Source organism: Pogona vitticeps, chromosome 6 (assembly GCF_051106095.1).
Source record: "Pogona vitticeps strain Pit_001003342236 chromosome 6, PviZW2.1, whole genome shotgun sequence".
Lineage (NCBI taxonomy): Eukaryota > Metazoa > Chordata > Lepidosauria > Squamata > Agamidae > Pogona > Pogona vitticeps.
Window position 1 is genome coordinate 68492924 of NC_135788.1, and position 16357 is coordinate 68509280.

At 40.1% G+C, this 16357-nt stretch overlaps 1 protein-coding gene across 5 annotated transcripts; it reads left to right on the forward strand.

Annotated features, from left to right (window-relative positions):
- Positions 1 to 1600: 1600 nt before the first annotated feature.
- Positions 1601 to 14415, forward strand: KBTBD2 (kelch repeat and BTB domain containing 2). Of its 5 annotated transcripts, XM_073003794.2 has the most exons (5): positions 1602 to 1839; positions 6904 to 7105; positions 7833 to 8364; positions 9559 to 9724; positions 11691 to 14415. In XM_073003794.2, the coding sequence occupies exons 3-5, from the start codon at positions 8195 to 8197 to the stop codon at positions 13224 to 13226; spliced, it is 1872 nt and encodes a 623-aa protein (XP_072859895.1). In that variant the 5' UTR covers positions 1602 to 1839; positions 6904 to 7105; positions 7833 to 8194; the 3' UTR covers positions 13227 to 14415. The 5 variants fall into 5 exon arrangements, with proteins under 5 accessions (XP_078233617.1, XP_072859895.1, XP_020666918.1 ...); XM_020811259.3 differs by lacking the exon at positions 6904 to 7105; XM_078377490.1 differs by lacking the exons at positions 1602 to 1839; positions 6904 to 7105 and adding an exon at positions 1905 to 2981.
- Positions 14416 to 16357: the final 1942 nt, after the last annotated feature.

Here is a 16357-nt window from a genome sequence, read left to right on the forward strand (position 1 = left end):
AGACAGAACTAGATCTCCAAGGCTCAGCAGAGTTTCTTGCCTGACAATATGTGTGAATGTTTCTGCTGACAAACTAACAAGAAAATTGGTAAAGGCTTCAGTCCTGTAATCACTCAATTTTCAACAGACCCATTGTTTGAATTTATAATTCTGAATGGATTGTCTCCGATGTACTTTACTGGTACAGTAATGCACAAAAGTCTCAGGAGAAAATACATGTTTGAAAATGAGTGGATGCCCTGTGGAGGAAAGTTTTAAAAGACCAACTATCAAAAGTACCCCAGTGCATGTCCTGTGTCTCCATTATAAAAAGAATGCTTCCTCGTCTGTTTGAAATTTGGTAATCTCCAGCTTGCCATCAGCCTGCCTTCTAAGAGGCTGACTGGTACAAGCAGAAACATTATTTTATTGAAACACAGCTCTGATAGAAGGGCAAGTAATTTACTCCTCTGAGGAAAAGAGGCTTATACTATAACTGGTTTCTTGTGACTGGCTCATCTGCACGGATGCTGCTGAAAGCCCTATATGAGTGTATCTTCAGATTTGCTTCTTGCTGTCTTGAAAAATGCACAAGCCATGTGTATGTGCTTCTCTATACTGAGGAATAGATGGCTACACAATGGAGCCATGACATACTGATTTAGATTTGCAAGCAGAGTAGCTCATCTCAAATTTTAAAGAATGGCAAGTGCCTCCACCTGAGTCACAAGCAAGTGAACTTTCACAGCAGGTACGTGCAGTATGCGATATAGACTGCCACCGCGGGACACTTTTGCATGCCCCTGTTAACTGTAATTGCCAGAGGGTGCTCACAAGTGCTTTTCATGAGGCACTTTGGGGTGCATATTTTAATTATGACAATACACAAGGTGGTTGTGATAAAAAAAATATTTGCTGGAACCCCATCTTTCTATACTGGCAGCCAGTGAAGAAGGATGAAATTGGCTGTCTGGCATCTCAACATCTGCAAGGAAGCCACAATAAAAGCAATGAGGTTTACTCCTATGTAGACACACAAAAGACAACAGACTTATAGATGGCTTCTTAGCTGTGATTGGAATATCTTCCATAAGAAATTAAGATGGGACTTCCTGGCGTTCTTCTGCATGTGTAAAGGAAGTGGGGAGAAGGGAAACAAGCCAGTCCTTCATTTTATTTCCAGTACTGATTCTTTTTTAGTTTAATTGCCGACGCAAGGTGCTGATCGAAGTCTTGAGTGGGTCTCTCTCTATATCCAGAGTGGATAATAGTCAGTGTGGACGAAAATTTAGGTTTCCTATGAGGCTGACTAATGTTATACGTACAGTACTCCCGTACGCGTAAAACACTTCGAAAAGACATTGTGCGGGAGCAGTTGCAAGAGCCGCCAGCAGAGGGCGAGGCGGGAAATTGGTCCACAACCACGCTTATCAGCCTTTCTTTGTACTATCTAAACAAGAATTACTCGGATTGCCATAACGTCAGGTTATACACATGCGCAGAGATGGAAAAGGCCGCTTTCTCTGCGTGTGTGGGGGGGGGCGAGCGAATCCTAGTGGATACGCATGCGCCCAAAGGCGGTTCTGGCTCTGCGGGAAGTTTCTCTCTCCCTCCCTCCCTCTTCTTTCCCGCCTACATTCGACTGCCTCACTCGGAGCCTGCGCAAGGGTGGGACCAAACTCGGCCCGGGTCCGCTCGCGCGCCCTTTGGCTCTCAACGGACGTCGGGGCGAGCGGAAAGGGAGGGGAAGGCGCGCGCAGCCGCCGTGCGTCCCTCCGCGCAGGCCCTTTCCCCACCTCTTCCCTTTTCCGTGCCCCGGAGGATAGTGAGGGGTTGAAGTGGCAGCCGCGCAGGCCGGAGGTTTGTGAGGGAAGCAGGGCGAGAGAGCGGGTGGGGGTGGGGATGGGGGTGGGGTGGTCTTCTTTCTCTTCTCCGCCCACAGTTATCTTGTAGGCCTTTTCTTAGGGTCCGCTGTCCTTTTCTACAGAAGGGAACGGCCGTCGAACCCAGGCTTATTTCTCCCTGTCCTCCGCCTCTTCCTCCTCCACCATCCTTTTCCCAGAGGCAGGCTGTGGCCTGGGAGTAGGTGCTGGAAGGAAGACCCCTCGGCTCTTCTTGGCTGGCGCTGGCCGAGTGGGTCGATGAGCCCTGAGGTGTTCGGCACCGGCTCCCACAGAGGGGGAAGCAGGAACGGGGCGGCCGGAAAAGGGAGAGGAGGCCAGCGCCTTTGAGTCTGCGCCGGGGAGTGAGGGGTTTATGCGAGTCTGTCACTCTCGGCGGCTTCGCCGGTGGCCCCCAGGGTGCGCCTGTGCCATTTGTTATCTGAATTACCACGCAAACGGAAGCAACACAGGCTGTGATCGTGAATTCCCTTCTCGATCGTATCGCAGACTCCGTGCCTGCCGTCAATGTCACACTGCGGTTAAACACCTGGCAGACGGTTCTTGGTCCCAGAGTGGGTGGGTGAAGGTGATTTCTTCGGGGGGGGGGAGGCGCGGATTGCATGGCGTGGGTGAGTGGTGAAGGCTGGTGTAAGCTTTCGCGTGTCTTTGATCGGAATCAAATTCAGGTGGGGCCCGCCTCAGCGTGTCTGCATTGCAGTTTGCTTAAGGATGCAGCATCCTGATGTTGCTACATGGAATACTAATAGTACTGTATTCGTGTTCGCCTCAGGAATTCTTACAGAGCGGCAATTAGAAACGTTCCCGGGCCCCCAGAAGGGAAAGCAGATAGGGGGTTTGATATCGTAGCCTCCTAGTGGGCGAATAATGGTATTATGGCTTATACAAAAAATTGAGAGAAAGGAGTATTTTTCATTCTCCTTTTGGAAAGGATCCATAGAAATGAAATTGTGACAGATAGTTTTATAATTAAAGTGGTTTATTTAGGTAGTGTTTCTTGCCTGTCATTAGGAATTATGTAGTTATAACTTAGTGACTAAATGTGTTTCTTAGTTTGTGTGTTGTTTGAGAACAATGGATAGATTACATACTGTTGCCAAGGTGAGAAACTGAACTGTTGGGTTGATGTTCACAGTCATATGCCATTTAAACCCAGAGCTTACTTTAAATGTTAGACATCTGGCATGTTGCAGTTGTCACAATAATTGTATGAAAGTGCTGGATAGCTTAGTGATTTAGATATCTGACTGTGGAGCTAGAAGTTGGGGGTTTGATTCCCCACTGTGCCTCCTTGACGGGGCTGGGTTGGGGGATCTTTAGAGTCCCTTCCATCTGTGCAGTTCTAAGATTATGATGATTAGGAACAGACACTGTTAAAATATTGCTTCTAATTCTTGATTTGGGCCAAACTGAAAGACTAAATGGTATTAATGCTGTTCCTAATGAAGTAACCCTAACCATTCAATAATTGTGTTTTTTTAAGTAGGTACTGTAATTTATGTCATATGTTAACACCACAGTTACAGATGCTGTGGATACTATCTCAGATTCAGAAAGTTCTAGTGTGATTCATTTCAAACTATATAGTTTAAAAATGCTTAAAGTGTAGGTCTGTATTAAGTGTATCAGAGAAAAATAGCTTAATATTGTAATGCATGGTTTGTAAGATCACCATTTCTATTTTCTTGGGTAGAAACTGGATTTCATTTGATTTGAATCACTGAAAGAGGAGAGCTCAATCTTGCTCAGTCATCCTGTTTGAACTTTTTTTAAAAGTGTGCTATCCTAGGAGATTTACATATTACATGGATGCTACCATAAGAAGCAGCAGCTGGTGTTGATAATGGTTAGATATTTGAACTCTGTTGGATGTATTTGAACATTTCTGTTGGAACATAAGTGCAATGGATAGTATACTTACTAGATTTGTAGATGAAACAAAACTGGAAGGAATAGAAATGCTTGAACTAAATTTTTAAGATGAGTTCACTTAACTTGGCAGTTATATGAAATGTGCAAATGTACTCATGTTGAGTAATTTAAAATAAGTGGGTAAAGGCTTTGAAATAACAATTGTACAGTTTACAGTTGTAAAATAACTAGTTGGGTACACCACAGTACAGATTAATGGATGTTAGTGGCTAAGCGGTGATGCATTAATCAGTAATGTGATGTTGTGGCACAAAATACCAATTCTGTATTATAAGAGGAGCAGTTATAAACAGGAGCCATAGTCCTGTGCAGGTGTCCAGACTAGCATTGTGAGCATAAAACATGAAGGATATGTAGGGGCACACAGTTCTGCCTCACTATGTCAACCTTGACCTTCCTGAGAACAGAGCAGTACAGGTCCAAATGTCTATTTCTCAGTACAGTGATTTAAATTCATGATTATGAATCCTGCCCAACATTCATAGAATTGTATTGAAGTGGAGGGATGAGAATCTGATGGATTGCCTCCTCTTTCTTGGAGATTTTAAAGAAGATGATATCTATCTTTCTGTCAAAATGTAGAATTGCTTGTAGGGCAAGAGTTTGGGAACACTTGATCAATTCAATTCCTTTTGTTTCTGGTTCTGCATTTGCCTTTTTGCCACCAATATATCTGTTAAATGCTTCCCAGATGGAATTTTCTAAAGGTTGAAGTGCTTTCTGTCATTTCCTCCCAAGAGTTTTGGCTGTGGTTTATGGGAAGCCTCTGGATTCTTTCTTGTTTTCACGAACTGCGGTTTCTGCTTGGTAGCTGATAGCAGAGTCATGTGGTACCTTTAACAGCAACAGATTCATTACAGCATGAGCTTTTGTGAATCCTGCAGTCAGTGTCCTCAGGTGCATTTGAAAAAGTGAGTCCACAGAAGCTGATGTTGTAATAAAACTGTTAGCCTTAAAGGTGCCACATAACTCTTTGTGATTTTAACATATGCAGTGTAGATGCTGCACAAAGCTGTCAAGTGTAATCAGCTGCAGGTTAGATGTCATCAGTATGCTCATATTCAATACTGGCCTAAAACTCCTTGCTTAAATTATGCTTATGGAAGGGCAATGGCATCATTGACTGGGGGATATTTTAGGTAATTAAAGACTTCCCTTGCCTCTCCCATGGCTTGTTTGACTCATAGAAATCACAGGAGTCACAGGATGGAAGAAAGTCTAACTACAAAAAAATCTCACCACCAGTTATATTAATTGGGCAATAGCAGTTTTTGGTAAAGTGACTCCCATAACCTCCATACAATCAAACAGGATTAATCGCATGTTGGACATGTCACAGGAGAGAAGAAGTATTTAATTATGAAAATTCCACCCACTGGTGGTTATGTTTGTATGATGTTATTCTTCTAGAGGCATAATTTTTGCAAGAGGATTTCAGCCAGCATCTTTCATTCATAGCTATTCTTAGAGAAGCACTAGGAACTGTGAATGGTTGCTTAGCTGTGGGGGTTCTCAAATGAAAATTCAGATTTAATCAAGATCAGATGGGAATACTACTTTTTGAGGAATAGGCTGATCTGAAGTTGGATATACCAATCTATGTTTTTTGTTTTACCCAGCACTACTCTTCAATGCCTAGGTAGCTGCAGCACATTTTTATAGTTTTGCTTGGTACACAAACCAGGTACTTACCCTTTAGAAGGCAGACTTGATGAAAGATATTTATAGATAGACTAAATGTCAAGGAGAACCTTTACCTTTATTCATAGATGTGTAAATTTCACATTGGCTTATTATAATAGCTGTACATGAGACTGCAAAATAAACTATAACACCAGCTATTATGGCTGTCAGACTGCAGTTTGAAGTGAGGATGTTTGAACTTCCTATTCCAGTTCTGCATTTGGTTAGCCCAGTTGCTAGTCGTTTCTCAGTCCAAAATAAGCTGCTGACTTATCTTTTAATTTCAGCCTCTTGGCATCAGGTGCCTTTATGAATGTGTTTGCCATTTCAAAAAATTTCATTCAACGTGTAAAAGTCCATGTTAGGTTCCCTTGCTAACTGTAATGTAATGAACAAGCAGGACCTCCTCAGTTATGGCATCAGCCTTCTGAAATAAATGTTTGGCTGTAAACAGTCTATAATTATTATAAATAGTTAGAAACAAATGCAGGAAATAAATAAGACCTGGCTTTTCAAAGGGGCTTTATATATTTATTTATTTAAAATATTCTTGCCTTGCCTTTCTCCTTAAAAGGACCCAAGGCAGCCTTTGGCACAGACTTGAGTTCAGTCTGGTTATTGTTCTTTTCTGGTTTGCCTTGAGTGATGCTTCATCTTTATGTGAGCTGCTACTATGTTGTATATTTAGTATGGCTATAGTTTTATTAAAGGTTCATATTTCATAATTCTAGTTTATTTCATTTTATAAGTGGCTCTGCTTTCTGTGTAGCTAAAGGGAATTATAGGCATATCTTATAATGCTTATCTGTCTTTAGGTGGAAGTTAAACATAGGAATTTTATAATTTCATGAACTGCAGGATAGCTCAGTGGTTTAGGTGTCCACTTGCAGAGCCAGAGATTGGGAGTTTGATTCCCCATTGTGTTTCCTTGACAAGGGATGGACTCGATGATCCATAAGGTCTTTTTCAGTTCTGGGGTTATAATCAGAGTGATTTTGATTTCAATTGATTGAAATCACAATTTAAATTTTAAAAATCAGATTTTTGGATAATTTAAATTAAAAATTGATTTTTAAAATTTAAATTGTGATTTAAATCATTTTGATTTTTAAAGAAATCATAGATTTTTATCCTCCCTGTCTAAAATTATGATGATGATTATGTTCTGCCTTTGCCTACTGTATTAAAAAAACCCACTGGAAAATGTTTGAGTCTCCTGTATCCCCAAGATCTCCATATCTATGTAAGATCTGGTGTAGGTCATTCCATGTCAAATCAACCAATGAAAAATCCATTTTGGAACTTGATGGCGGATGGGATGTGTTCTTTCAATGGATGCTGCAGTACGTGAAGTCAAGCTGTCATTCTTACATCCAGCTGGACCAGCAACATCATTTTCTTATCCTAGGAAACCGGATGTTCTTACAGTGGCAGGAAACTTCATCCTTTGCAAACTGGATCCAATTGCAGCTACATACCAGCTAACCCCACAGGAGATGACAAAAGAATTTTAACATGCTAGCAAAGAAAAAAAGAGGTTCTTAATAGAAATTTTGGTCTATTTTCAGGGCTAAGTCAATTTAAATCCTTGTCACTGCCAACAAGAAAATGTAAGTTTCGTATGATAACATTGAGATACCAGCCTGAAATTTGGATTGACTGGTTACAATGTATCTTTGAGTGTCAATTTTCTGAAAATGTACAGTTGCATCGTGTTATATATCAAATGAAGGCCCTATACTTAATCTTTAAAATGATACCTGTCCCAGGTCTGTAGCTATCATAGGTATCTATTAAATGACATTTGAAATTATGGTGGCTAGTGAATTTTGGCATTTTTTTTTTTTGCAATATCTCAGAAACGAGTGAACAAAAAAATCTGGAAAAAATATTTTAAACATCTCATGGTAAGGTACAAATGTACCAAAAATGAACCAAATCCATGACATCAGGGTTCCATGCACTGGTTGATTTGACATGGAATGACCTGTGTCTGATAGCATTTGTGATCATTCTACATATTGCTGGAAATATGAAAAAATGTGGACCATAATTGGGATTATTATGGACTCTTTGTCAGTATAAGCACAGAGGCAAGACTAGGTCAGCACAGTCATGAGTGGGTTTAGAATGCCTCTATGCTGCCACCTTTAGTTTTAGATAGTTTTTATACATTGAAGGGGTAGTGACATGAATATATATATATATTTGCATCTCCAAGTGGTTTTCACTGTACACAAATATGTAATTGTTTAACATGGTATATAGATACTTTAGGCAGAACTATGGTGAGCTCACCTTAGAGAAAATGACTGACACAGTTATCTTTTCTTCTAGTTGCAAGTGCAGCTATTGATTGGGAGATGGTTCAAGAAAATCTACCTCACAAATTCCATTTATTCACCCATGTGCTGCATCACTGGAAATAACAGAAACTTTGCAGTCATTCTTGAAAGTCTCAGAACAGGCGGATACCAAGTTGGTGTATTGCACCCTAAGATTGGGTCAACATCCAAAGTATTCTTGATTTCACCAGTATGATCCATCATTAATATATGTCTTAATAAAGTTTGCACAGGCTTCAAACAATACTTCTTGTAGTTTCTTCTGAGTTTTTCAAGAAATGGTTGCTTGACATCTCCTGCTGAAAGAAAGTGGCTTCTCTTATCTGTTCCTGGAAGTATTGATGGAATGCAGTCATGTCTACACAGGAAGAAAGGCAGATCAATACAGAATATGCTGTATCCTTACTGGAGCAGTTAAAGTTGTTCTATGAACAGCAGTTGCTAACGGACATTGTTTTAATTGTGGAGGGCACTGAATTCCCTTGCCATAAGATGGTTCTTGCTACTTGTAGCTCTTACTTCAGGTATGTACTGAAAGTAGTGTTGTTTCTTCTGGGAAAATATGTCTTAATTTAATGTGTACAAAATGTGCATATCTCAATTCATTGTACAGTGATTCTACTAGTAACTTTAGTGGAGGTGAATAATGAACTAAAATAATAGTTACAAATACATAAGTAATAAAGTGAATACAACTCAGCTAATTCAGGGCTGTACTGATGGAAGAATGGCTCTTGTGCAAGTGGTGTTCATTAGTTTGTTTTTAGTCACATCTTGCTTTCTACAGGTGAGCCCACGAAAGTGTACATGGCTCCTCTCTAACAACTCTGAGAGGTACAGTAAGTCAAGCTGAGAGAAAATGACTGGTTGAAGGTCACCAAGTGAGTTTTCATGGCTCAGTGGTGACTAGAACCCAGTTCTCCCAAAGCTGATGTATCATTCTTAACCCCTGCAGCATAGTGGCACTCTGACTATTACATATGACCTTTTTTGTTGTTCTTTTAGCCAGCAGTGTGTTATGTTTGGGAGGTGGTGGTAAAGGTAATTCTGGCTAATGGAGACAAGATCTCAGACTTGTCCAGTTATTTTTGTAAGGTTTATGCAGGAGTAGGAAGGAGGCTTATGGGGGGCTTTACATTTCTTTGAGATGGTTAAATGTTAGGGGAAACCTTGGTGGTTGAGAGCAAACAGTTGTGCAGCCGTGATATTTATATTATTTGTTTGTTTGTTTTTTTGTTACATTTATATACAGTATTCCTTTTCCTCGAGTGATTTCAAGGGAACTACTGTACACATAGAACTGAAGTCTTTCTGACTTTTTAGAAGTATTAAATAATGATTAGTGTTCAAACAGTTCTGGGTACATAAATTTTGAAAACCCAACAAAGTATATGAGACAGTTCATATGTTCCAGCATTTCAATCACATTTGTTGGGCTTCATTAATGTAATTTGAGTAGTTTGCAATTCTGTTTACCAAATCTCTAAATCTATGTGCACATGTAATGAATAGTATTGTAACCTAAATACATAGTAATGTCAGTTGCTTGAAGTGTTATCCTTTTTCAAAGGGATTGTGAGGGAATATAGCTGTTGCTGGATCAATGTATTTTTGAAAGTTTTTAAATGCACTGAATTTTATCCTGTTGTCATGGAAGACTTGAGAACATTAATGTGGAAGCTGGGATGTAATTAATGGATTTTGTTTTTATTCTTCAGGGCTATGTTTATGAGTGGGTTGAGTGAAAGCAAGCAAACACATATCCATCTGAGGAATGTGGATGCAGCCACTTTGCAAATAATAATAACTTATGCATACACGGGTAATTTGGCAATAAATGATACAACAGTCGAACAGCTTTATGAAACAGCTTGCTTTTTACAGGTACGAATGTTCTACATTTCATTTTCTAAAATGTAAAGTTGTATCCATGATCTGATTGTTTCTTAATACTTGACATTCTTAATTAAATTGCACAATGGGAAGAGATTCTCAAAGCAACTTGTACTAGGTAAAGATACAGAAGGAAAGTATACCAGGATAGGTTTTAAAGAAATTGCTATTAAGCATTTATGTATCCCACATGGAATTCAGGAATCCACAGAAATCATGGCTGGCTGTGGTGGAGGAGCAACATGATTGTGCATACTGCCCAATAGGAGTAGGGAAACTATGCATCTGCTATCAGACCTGTGAAACAGGCAAGAATCTGTCTTCTTGATTTTGTTCCTGGCAAGCCAATAAATGTATCTCCCCCTTCAAACTTGTGAACTTTCTCTGGTTTATTGGGGGCAAGGCAAGGTAAGTCAAGTGTCAGCTTTTGCTGAGTTCACACATTACAATCTGTTTCCACTTGCAGAGTGCATCAGGGTCGTGACTCATCCTTGGGAAGTTGATATTCTTTGAATTCTGGTTTAATGTATATACAGATTGGCTGAAGCACATTGTTCTAACCCACTCTACTTAGAAGTACACTCCTGGTTTCAAAAAAGCTTGCTTTTGTTAGGTACTTCAAAGGTCATGAGCCTTCAGATACAATCTTCATTAAAGTGAGTTAAAATTGCAAGTGCAAAACAAATGATAAGGGACATGTAGTGCAGTAAAAAGAAGGAATGAGTCCCTAGCCAGTACTCTGCTGAGGATGAAAAACCTTGCTCAGCATCACTACCTGGATGGCCTTGTCTATTGTGACTTGCAATATCAAAACTGTTTCAGTCCTTAAGCCAGAAAGAAGCCCAAACTTGATGTGCCCCCCACTGATTACTATCTTGTGAGAGATCATATGGTGCAAAGGTATGGGCAGTTTTTTGAGGTTCCCAACTATGTGGGCAGAAATTGTATGTTTGTTTGTCTGTTAAATTAATTTAATTTTTACCCCAACTGTCTAGTAGCCAGAAAAGTATCCACAACATAAACTGAGATTCAAGTAAACTAGCAGATTCTCTCCCTCCCCTACAAAGAAATGAGAATTGTTCAGGTATTGATATGTATAAAAACATATCAAAACATATCAATAGGAGATTGGAGTGCCTATCCCCACACCTCTCTCTTGTTTTCTTCTTACAGAGGCTGATGTGTCTGCAGAGAAGAGGTTTTTACTTGTGATGCATATGTGCAAGCAAAAAAGCAAAGCAAAGTGTGCTGCTTATTTACCACCCCATAGTGCTTAAAGCACTCTCACTCTCTTGGCAGTTTAAATCATCATCATCATCTTCTGATGATGATGATGATGATGATGATGATGCAAGCTACACACAGACTTCTCTGCAGATACAATGCTTTTCACTTGGAGAAAACCAGAATAGGAAGGGGTTGGATACTCCTCTGTAAGCATGGTGAGTTTGTCAGTAAATAACAGAAAAGTCTGGCTGATTACTCAGAGACTGTCTTTTCAGTTGCATTGGTGTTAATGGACAAACCTGTGTGCCTTCTCCCCACTTTCCTGCTTTTTTGTGCAAAATGCCCCAGTTGTTGTAGCCAATGCATTTGAGCATGACACCAACAGTCTGTGACAATTCCTTCACAAGTAGACATAGTTAAATAAATTGAGAGGATGCTGCTTTTATTACAACTCCAGATAAATTGTTCCATTGCCTGTTTTTATTTTGCCATTAATTGCAGATATGGACTTAATATACCGTATTTTTCGCACCATAAGACGCACTTTTCCCCCACAAAACGGGGGTGGAAAGTCTGTGCGTCTTATGGAGCAAAGAAAACAGATTATATTTTCCTGTTTTCTTCTCCTAAAAAATTGGTGCGTCTTATGGAAAGGTGCGTCTTATGGAGCGAAAAATACGGTAAGTAACACTATGACTGATTCTTAACTGCATTTCTTTTTTCATTCCAGGTAGAAGATGTATTACAGCGATGTAGAGAATACTTAATTAAAAAAATTAATGCAGAGAATTGTGTACGGCTTTTAAGCTTTGCTGATCTTTTCAGTTGTGAAGAATTAAAACAAAGTGCTAAAAGGATGGTAGAACACAAGTTTACTGCTGTGTACCACCAGGAGGCTTTCATGCAACTCTCACATGATTTGTTGATAGATATTTTAAGCAGTGACAACTTAAATGTGGAAAAGGAGGAGACAGTTCGTGAAGCTGCTATGTTATGGCTGGAGTACAATACGGAATCTCGATCACAGTATTTATCATCTGTTCTTAGCCAAATAAGAATTGATGCACTTTCTGAAGTTACACAAAGAGCTTGGTTTCAAGGCTTACCACCAAATGATAAATCTGTAGTGGTTCAAGGATTATATAAATCTATGCCGAAGTTCTTTAAACCAAGACTTGGAATGACTAAAGAAGAGATGATGATCTTCATTGAAGCTGCTGCTGAAAACCCTGGTAGTCTTTATTCTTCAGTATGTTACAGCCCACAAGCTGAAAAGGTTTACAAGCTTTGCAACCCTCCTGCTGATTTACATAAGGTTGGGACACTTGTAACTCCAGATAATGATATTTATATAGCAGGTGGGCAAATCCCACTGAAAAATACAAAAACCAACCACAGTAAAAGTAGCAAACTACAGGTTGCCTTCCGAACTGTGAATTGCTTTTACTGGTTTGATGCCCAACAAAACACATGGTTTCCAAAGAGTCCAATGTTATTTGTTCGTATAAAGCCATCACTGGTTTGCTGTGAAGGCCACATCTATGCAATTGGAGGAGACAGTGTAGGTGGAGAGCTCAACAGAAGGACTGTGGAAAGATACGATACTGAGAGAGATGAATGGACCATGGTGAGCCCACTGCCCTGTGCGTGGCAATGGAATACAGCAGTTGCAGTTCATAACTGCATTTATGTAATGGCACACAACCTGATGTACTGTTACTTCCCCAGGTCAGATGCTTGGGTTGAAATGGCAATGAGACAAACAAGTAGATGCTTTGCTTCGGCTGCTGCTTTTGGGGATAAAATATTTTATATTGGAGGCTTGCATGTTGGTAGCAACTCTGGTATAAGACTCCCCACTAGCACTGTAGACGGGTCTTCCGTAACTGTGGAAGTTTATGATGTGAATAAAAATGAATGGCAAATGGCAGCCAATATTCCTGCCAAGCGGTATTCTGACCCCTGTGTCAGAGCTGTTGTGATCTCCAATTCCTTGTGTGTCTTCATACGAGAAACCCATATGAATGAGAGAGCCAAGTATGCTACCTACCAATATGATATGGAGCTTGATCGTTGGTTCTTGCGCCAGCATATATCTGAGCGGGTGCTCTGGGATTTAGGGAAAGATTTTCGGTGCACTGTAGGAAAGCTGTATCCATCTTGCCTTGAAGAGTCCCCATGGAAACCTCCCCCATATCTTTTTCCACCTGATGGGGCTGATGAGTTTGAGCTGGATGGAGAGATGGTTACATTACCACCTGTATAGCTCCCAGAATTCAGAGACTGCATGCTTGTGACTGGCTATGATGAGAATTCTTTGAGACAGCAGGGCTGAAAACAGAAACCTTAAGCTGACTTCTGTGTATGCCCAGTTTAACATTTTGTGGCTCTTAAGTGTAAATCAGTGAAATTTATGAGCAGATATGCTTCCATAATCTGAAACAATCCCTCTCGTAGCTGATGGGATCTATATGTATATTGCAAGCTTAAAGCATCTGCTTATTGTCCAAATTTTTAGTCCTGTGAAGACTTTTCGTTCAGGAAACATTCACAAAAGCAGCTTCTTTTTCTAGGACGGTATGTTAATTGCTCAAAGTATCTTCCAGTTATATCAGAGTGCATTCTGGAAATCTCTGTATGTGCTAGTTATATAGATTGTGTGGCCTAACGGAATGTGCTGCACATTAATAAACAACAGCCGTGTTGGTATAATAATGCCATGTAAAAGAAGAAACAAATCCCATGGATCTACCTGTGGTAGGAAGGGTAGATCTTCCATTTTATGGTGATATGCAGGGCAAAATGACTGCAGGCTCAGTCAAGCTGTATTATTATAATTATTATTAGGTGCATGTATTTTCACTAACTTATACCTGTCTATTTAGAATACAGGTCTTCCGAGCAGCTGGTAGTTTACCAGGTGTGAACTTATGTTGCTGGGCTTGCAATACAGATTGCCAGCCCTTCCTAGTGCGGGTCTGTGTGGAGCTTTTGATCAGTAAATAGCTCCGCATTCTGTGTTTCAAAAATATTGGCTCATGCATATTACTTCCTGCTGCTTATGTTCCTCCTGCCCCAGTGTAAACCAAGAGATAGCATGGATTTACCAGATGTTGGGGTTTTGTTTTGTTTTTTGTTTTTTTGCTAATTTAATAACAAGCATTACTGTAGTGTGATTGTGTATAGGTACCCCTTAACTTTTTTTTGTTTGTTTGGATTTTTTAAAAAAAATTTTGGAGGGGGGAACAAATTTTGTTCAGGAATATTCTGCAGGCGAGCAGTTGACTAGTGCTGCTCTGGCATTAATCCCAGGAACCACTAGCAGTAGCGGGGCACCGCCAATCTTACATGAGCACAGGTGCTTCATGATGGATCATACTAGCATGTTCAGCTGCATCATGTTCTGGCACTGTATTTTGAATTATATTAATTTATTAAAAAACAAATTAAAGTTTTGCTAGTCCTGTTTTATGTGTTTTGCAAGATAATTTCTTAAACTGTTTTAATATGATTACAAAGGTAGTCTGTGCATTTGTCACATAATGTTCAAAACTGATTTCTCATAATGCACTGTGGCTTAGTATATTCATATAGCAATTCAGAACAGGAAGTGCAAAGGCAACCTGCTTCTCCCATGCTACCTTATATTGGGGTGAAACAGAGCTTGGGATCTCCTCAGAATGGCAGATGTGACATAACTTTTTTTTTGCATTACGGAAAACAACAGGAAGGGGTGACTATTTTGACATCATCTGCCCTTGCTTTTCTGAAGCTAGGAAATGTCTTAACCCTTGAAATATTCCAAGGAGGTGGTCATGTTATCATGCAATCTTGTGCAATTACAAAACACTGAGGTTTGAGAATTTTGAACCAAAAGTCAAAAACTTAAAAAACTACAGTTGTGTTCAAAATTATTCAACCCCCACTGAAATTGAATGTTTTGGCCATTTTGACATTGATTTTGATCATTCAGTCATCTTGCTTACATTTACATGAAAGAGGCACTTGTAGGTCAGAGAAATATAACCTTAAGTTTATAATGAAATAGCCACAAATGTCTTTTCTGTGCTCACATCCTTATTAGTTTTTATTCAACCCCCAAGTGACATTCAATCTTAGTACTTAGTACAACATCCTTTTACAGTTATAACAGCTTTTAAACGTGAAGCATAGCTTGACACAAGTGTCTTGCAGCGATCTACGGGTATCTTCGCCCATTCTTCATGGGCAAAAGCCTCCAGTTCAGTCAAATTCTTAGGCTTGCGCACTGCAACTGCTTTCTTTAAGTCCCACCAGAGGTTCTCAATCGGATTTAAGTCTGGTGACTGCGATGGCCACTCCAAAATGTTCCAGCCTTTCCTCTGCAACCATGCTCTAGTGGACTTGGAGGTATGCTTGGGATCATTGTCCTGTTGAAAGGTCCAACGTCTCCCAAGCCTCAGATGTGTGACGGACTGCATCACATTTTCATCCAATATCTCCTGGTACTGAAGAGAATTCATGGTACCTTGTACACCCTGAAGCTTCCCTGTACCTGCAGAAGCAAAACAGCCCCAAAGCATTATTGACCCTCCGCCATGCTTCACAGTAGGCAAGGTGTTCTTTTCGTCATATGCCTTGTTCTTCCTCCTCCAAACATAGCGTTGATCCATGGGCCCAAACAGTTCTAATTTTGTTTCATCAGTCCACAGAACACTATCCCACAACTTTTGTGGTTTGCCCACATGACTTTTGGCATACTGCAGTCGACTCTTCTTATTCTTGGGAGACAGCAAGGGGGTTCTGGCATGGAGACCTTCATTACGCAGTGTGCGCCTTATTGTCTGAGCTGAAACTTCTATACCCACATCTGACAAATCTTTTTTCAGTTCCTCAGCAATCACACGGGGACTTTTCACCACTCTACGCTTTAGGTAGCGCACAGCAGTCGAAGTCAGCATCTTCTTTCTTCCACGACCAGGTAGCATTTCAACAGTGCCCTTTGCCTTGAATTTGCGAATGATGCTTCCTATGGTGTCTCTTGGTATGTTTAACTTCTTTGCAATCTTCTTATAGCCATTGCCCTTCCTGTGAAGACAAATCACCTCTTCTCTTGTCTTCCTGGACCATTCTCTTGACTTCACCATGTTTGTAACCACACCAGTAAATGTCTATAAGGAGCTGAGTATCACAGTCATTTTAAAGCTGCCTAATTGGTGCTTATTATGCTTGATTGGTGCTCGGTGACATCCACAGGTGTTTTCAATACCTGATCGAAAACACCTGAATGAACCTCTCTTCTTCAGAGTGGTAGTCTTTAAGGGGTTGAATAATTGTGGCAATGAAGAAACCACAAAAGAAACATTTACTACTGTATTACATAAACAATTGATGTTATTTTAGTTGCATTTGGTTCTT

Bases quoted from the DNA above. Each gene is read 5' to 3' on its own strand.
- KBTBD2 (XM_073003794.2), top strand. From the start codon at position 8,195: ATGTCTACACAGGAAGAAAGGCAGATCAATACAGAATATGCTGTATCC. The intron at 8,365-9,558 runs GTATGTACTGAA...TTTATTCTTCAG, and splicing joins ACTTGTAGCTCTTACTTCAG to GGCTATGTTTATGAGTGGGT. The intron at 9,725-11,690 runs GTACGAATGTTC...TTTTCATTCCAG, and splicing joins AAACAGCTTGCTTTTTACAG to GTAGAAGATGTATTACAGCG.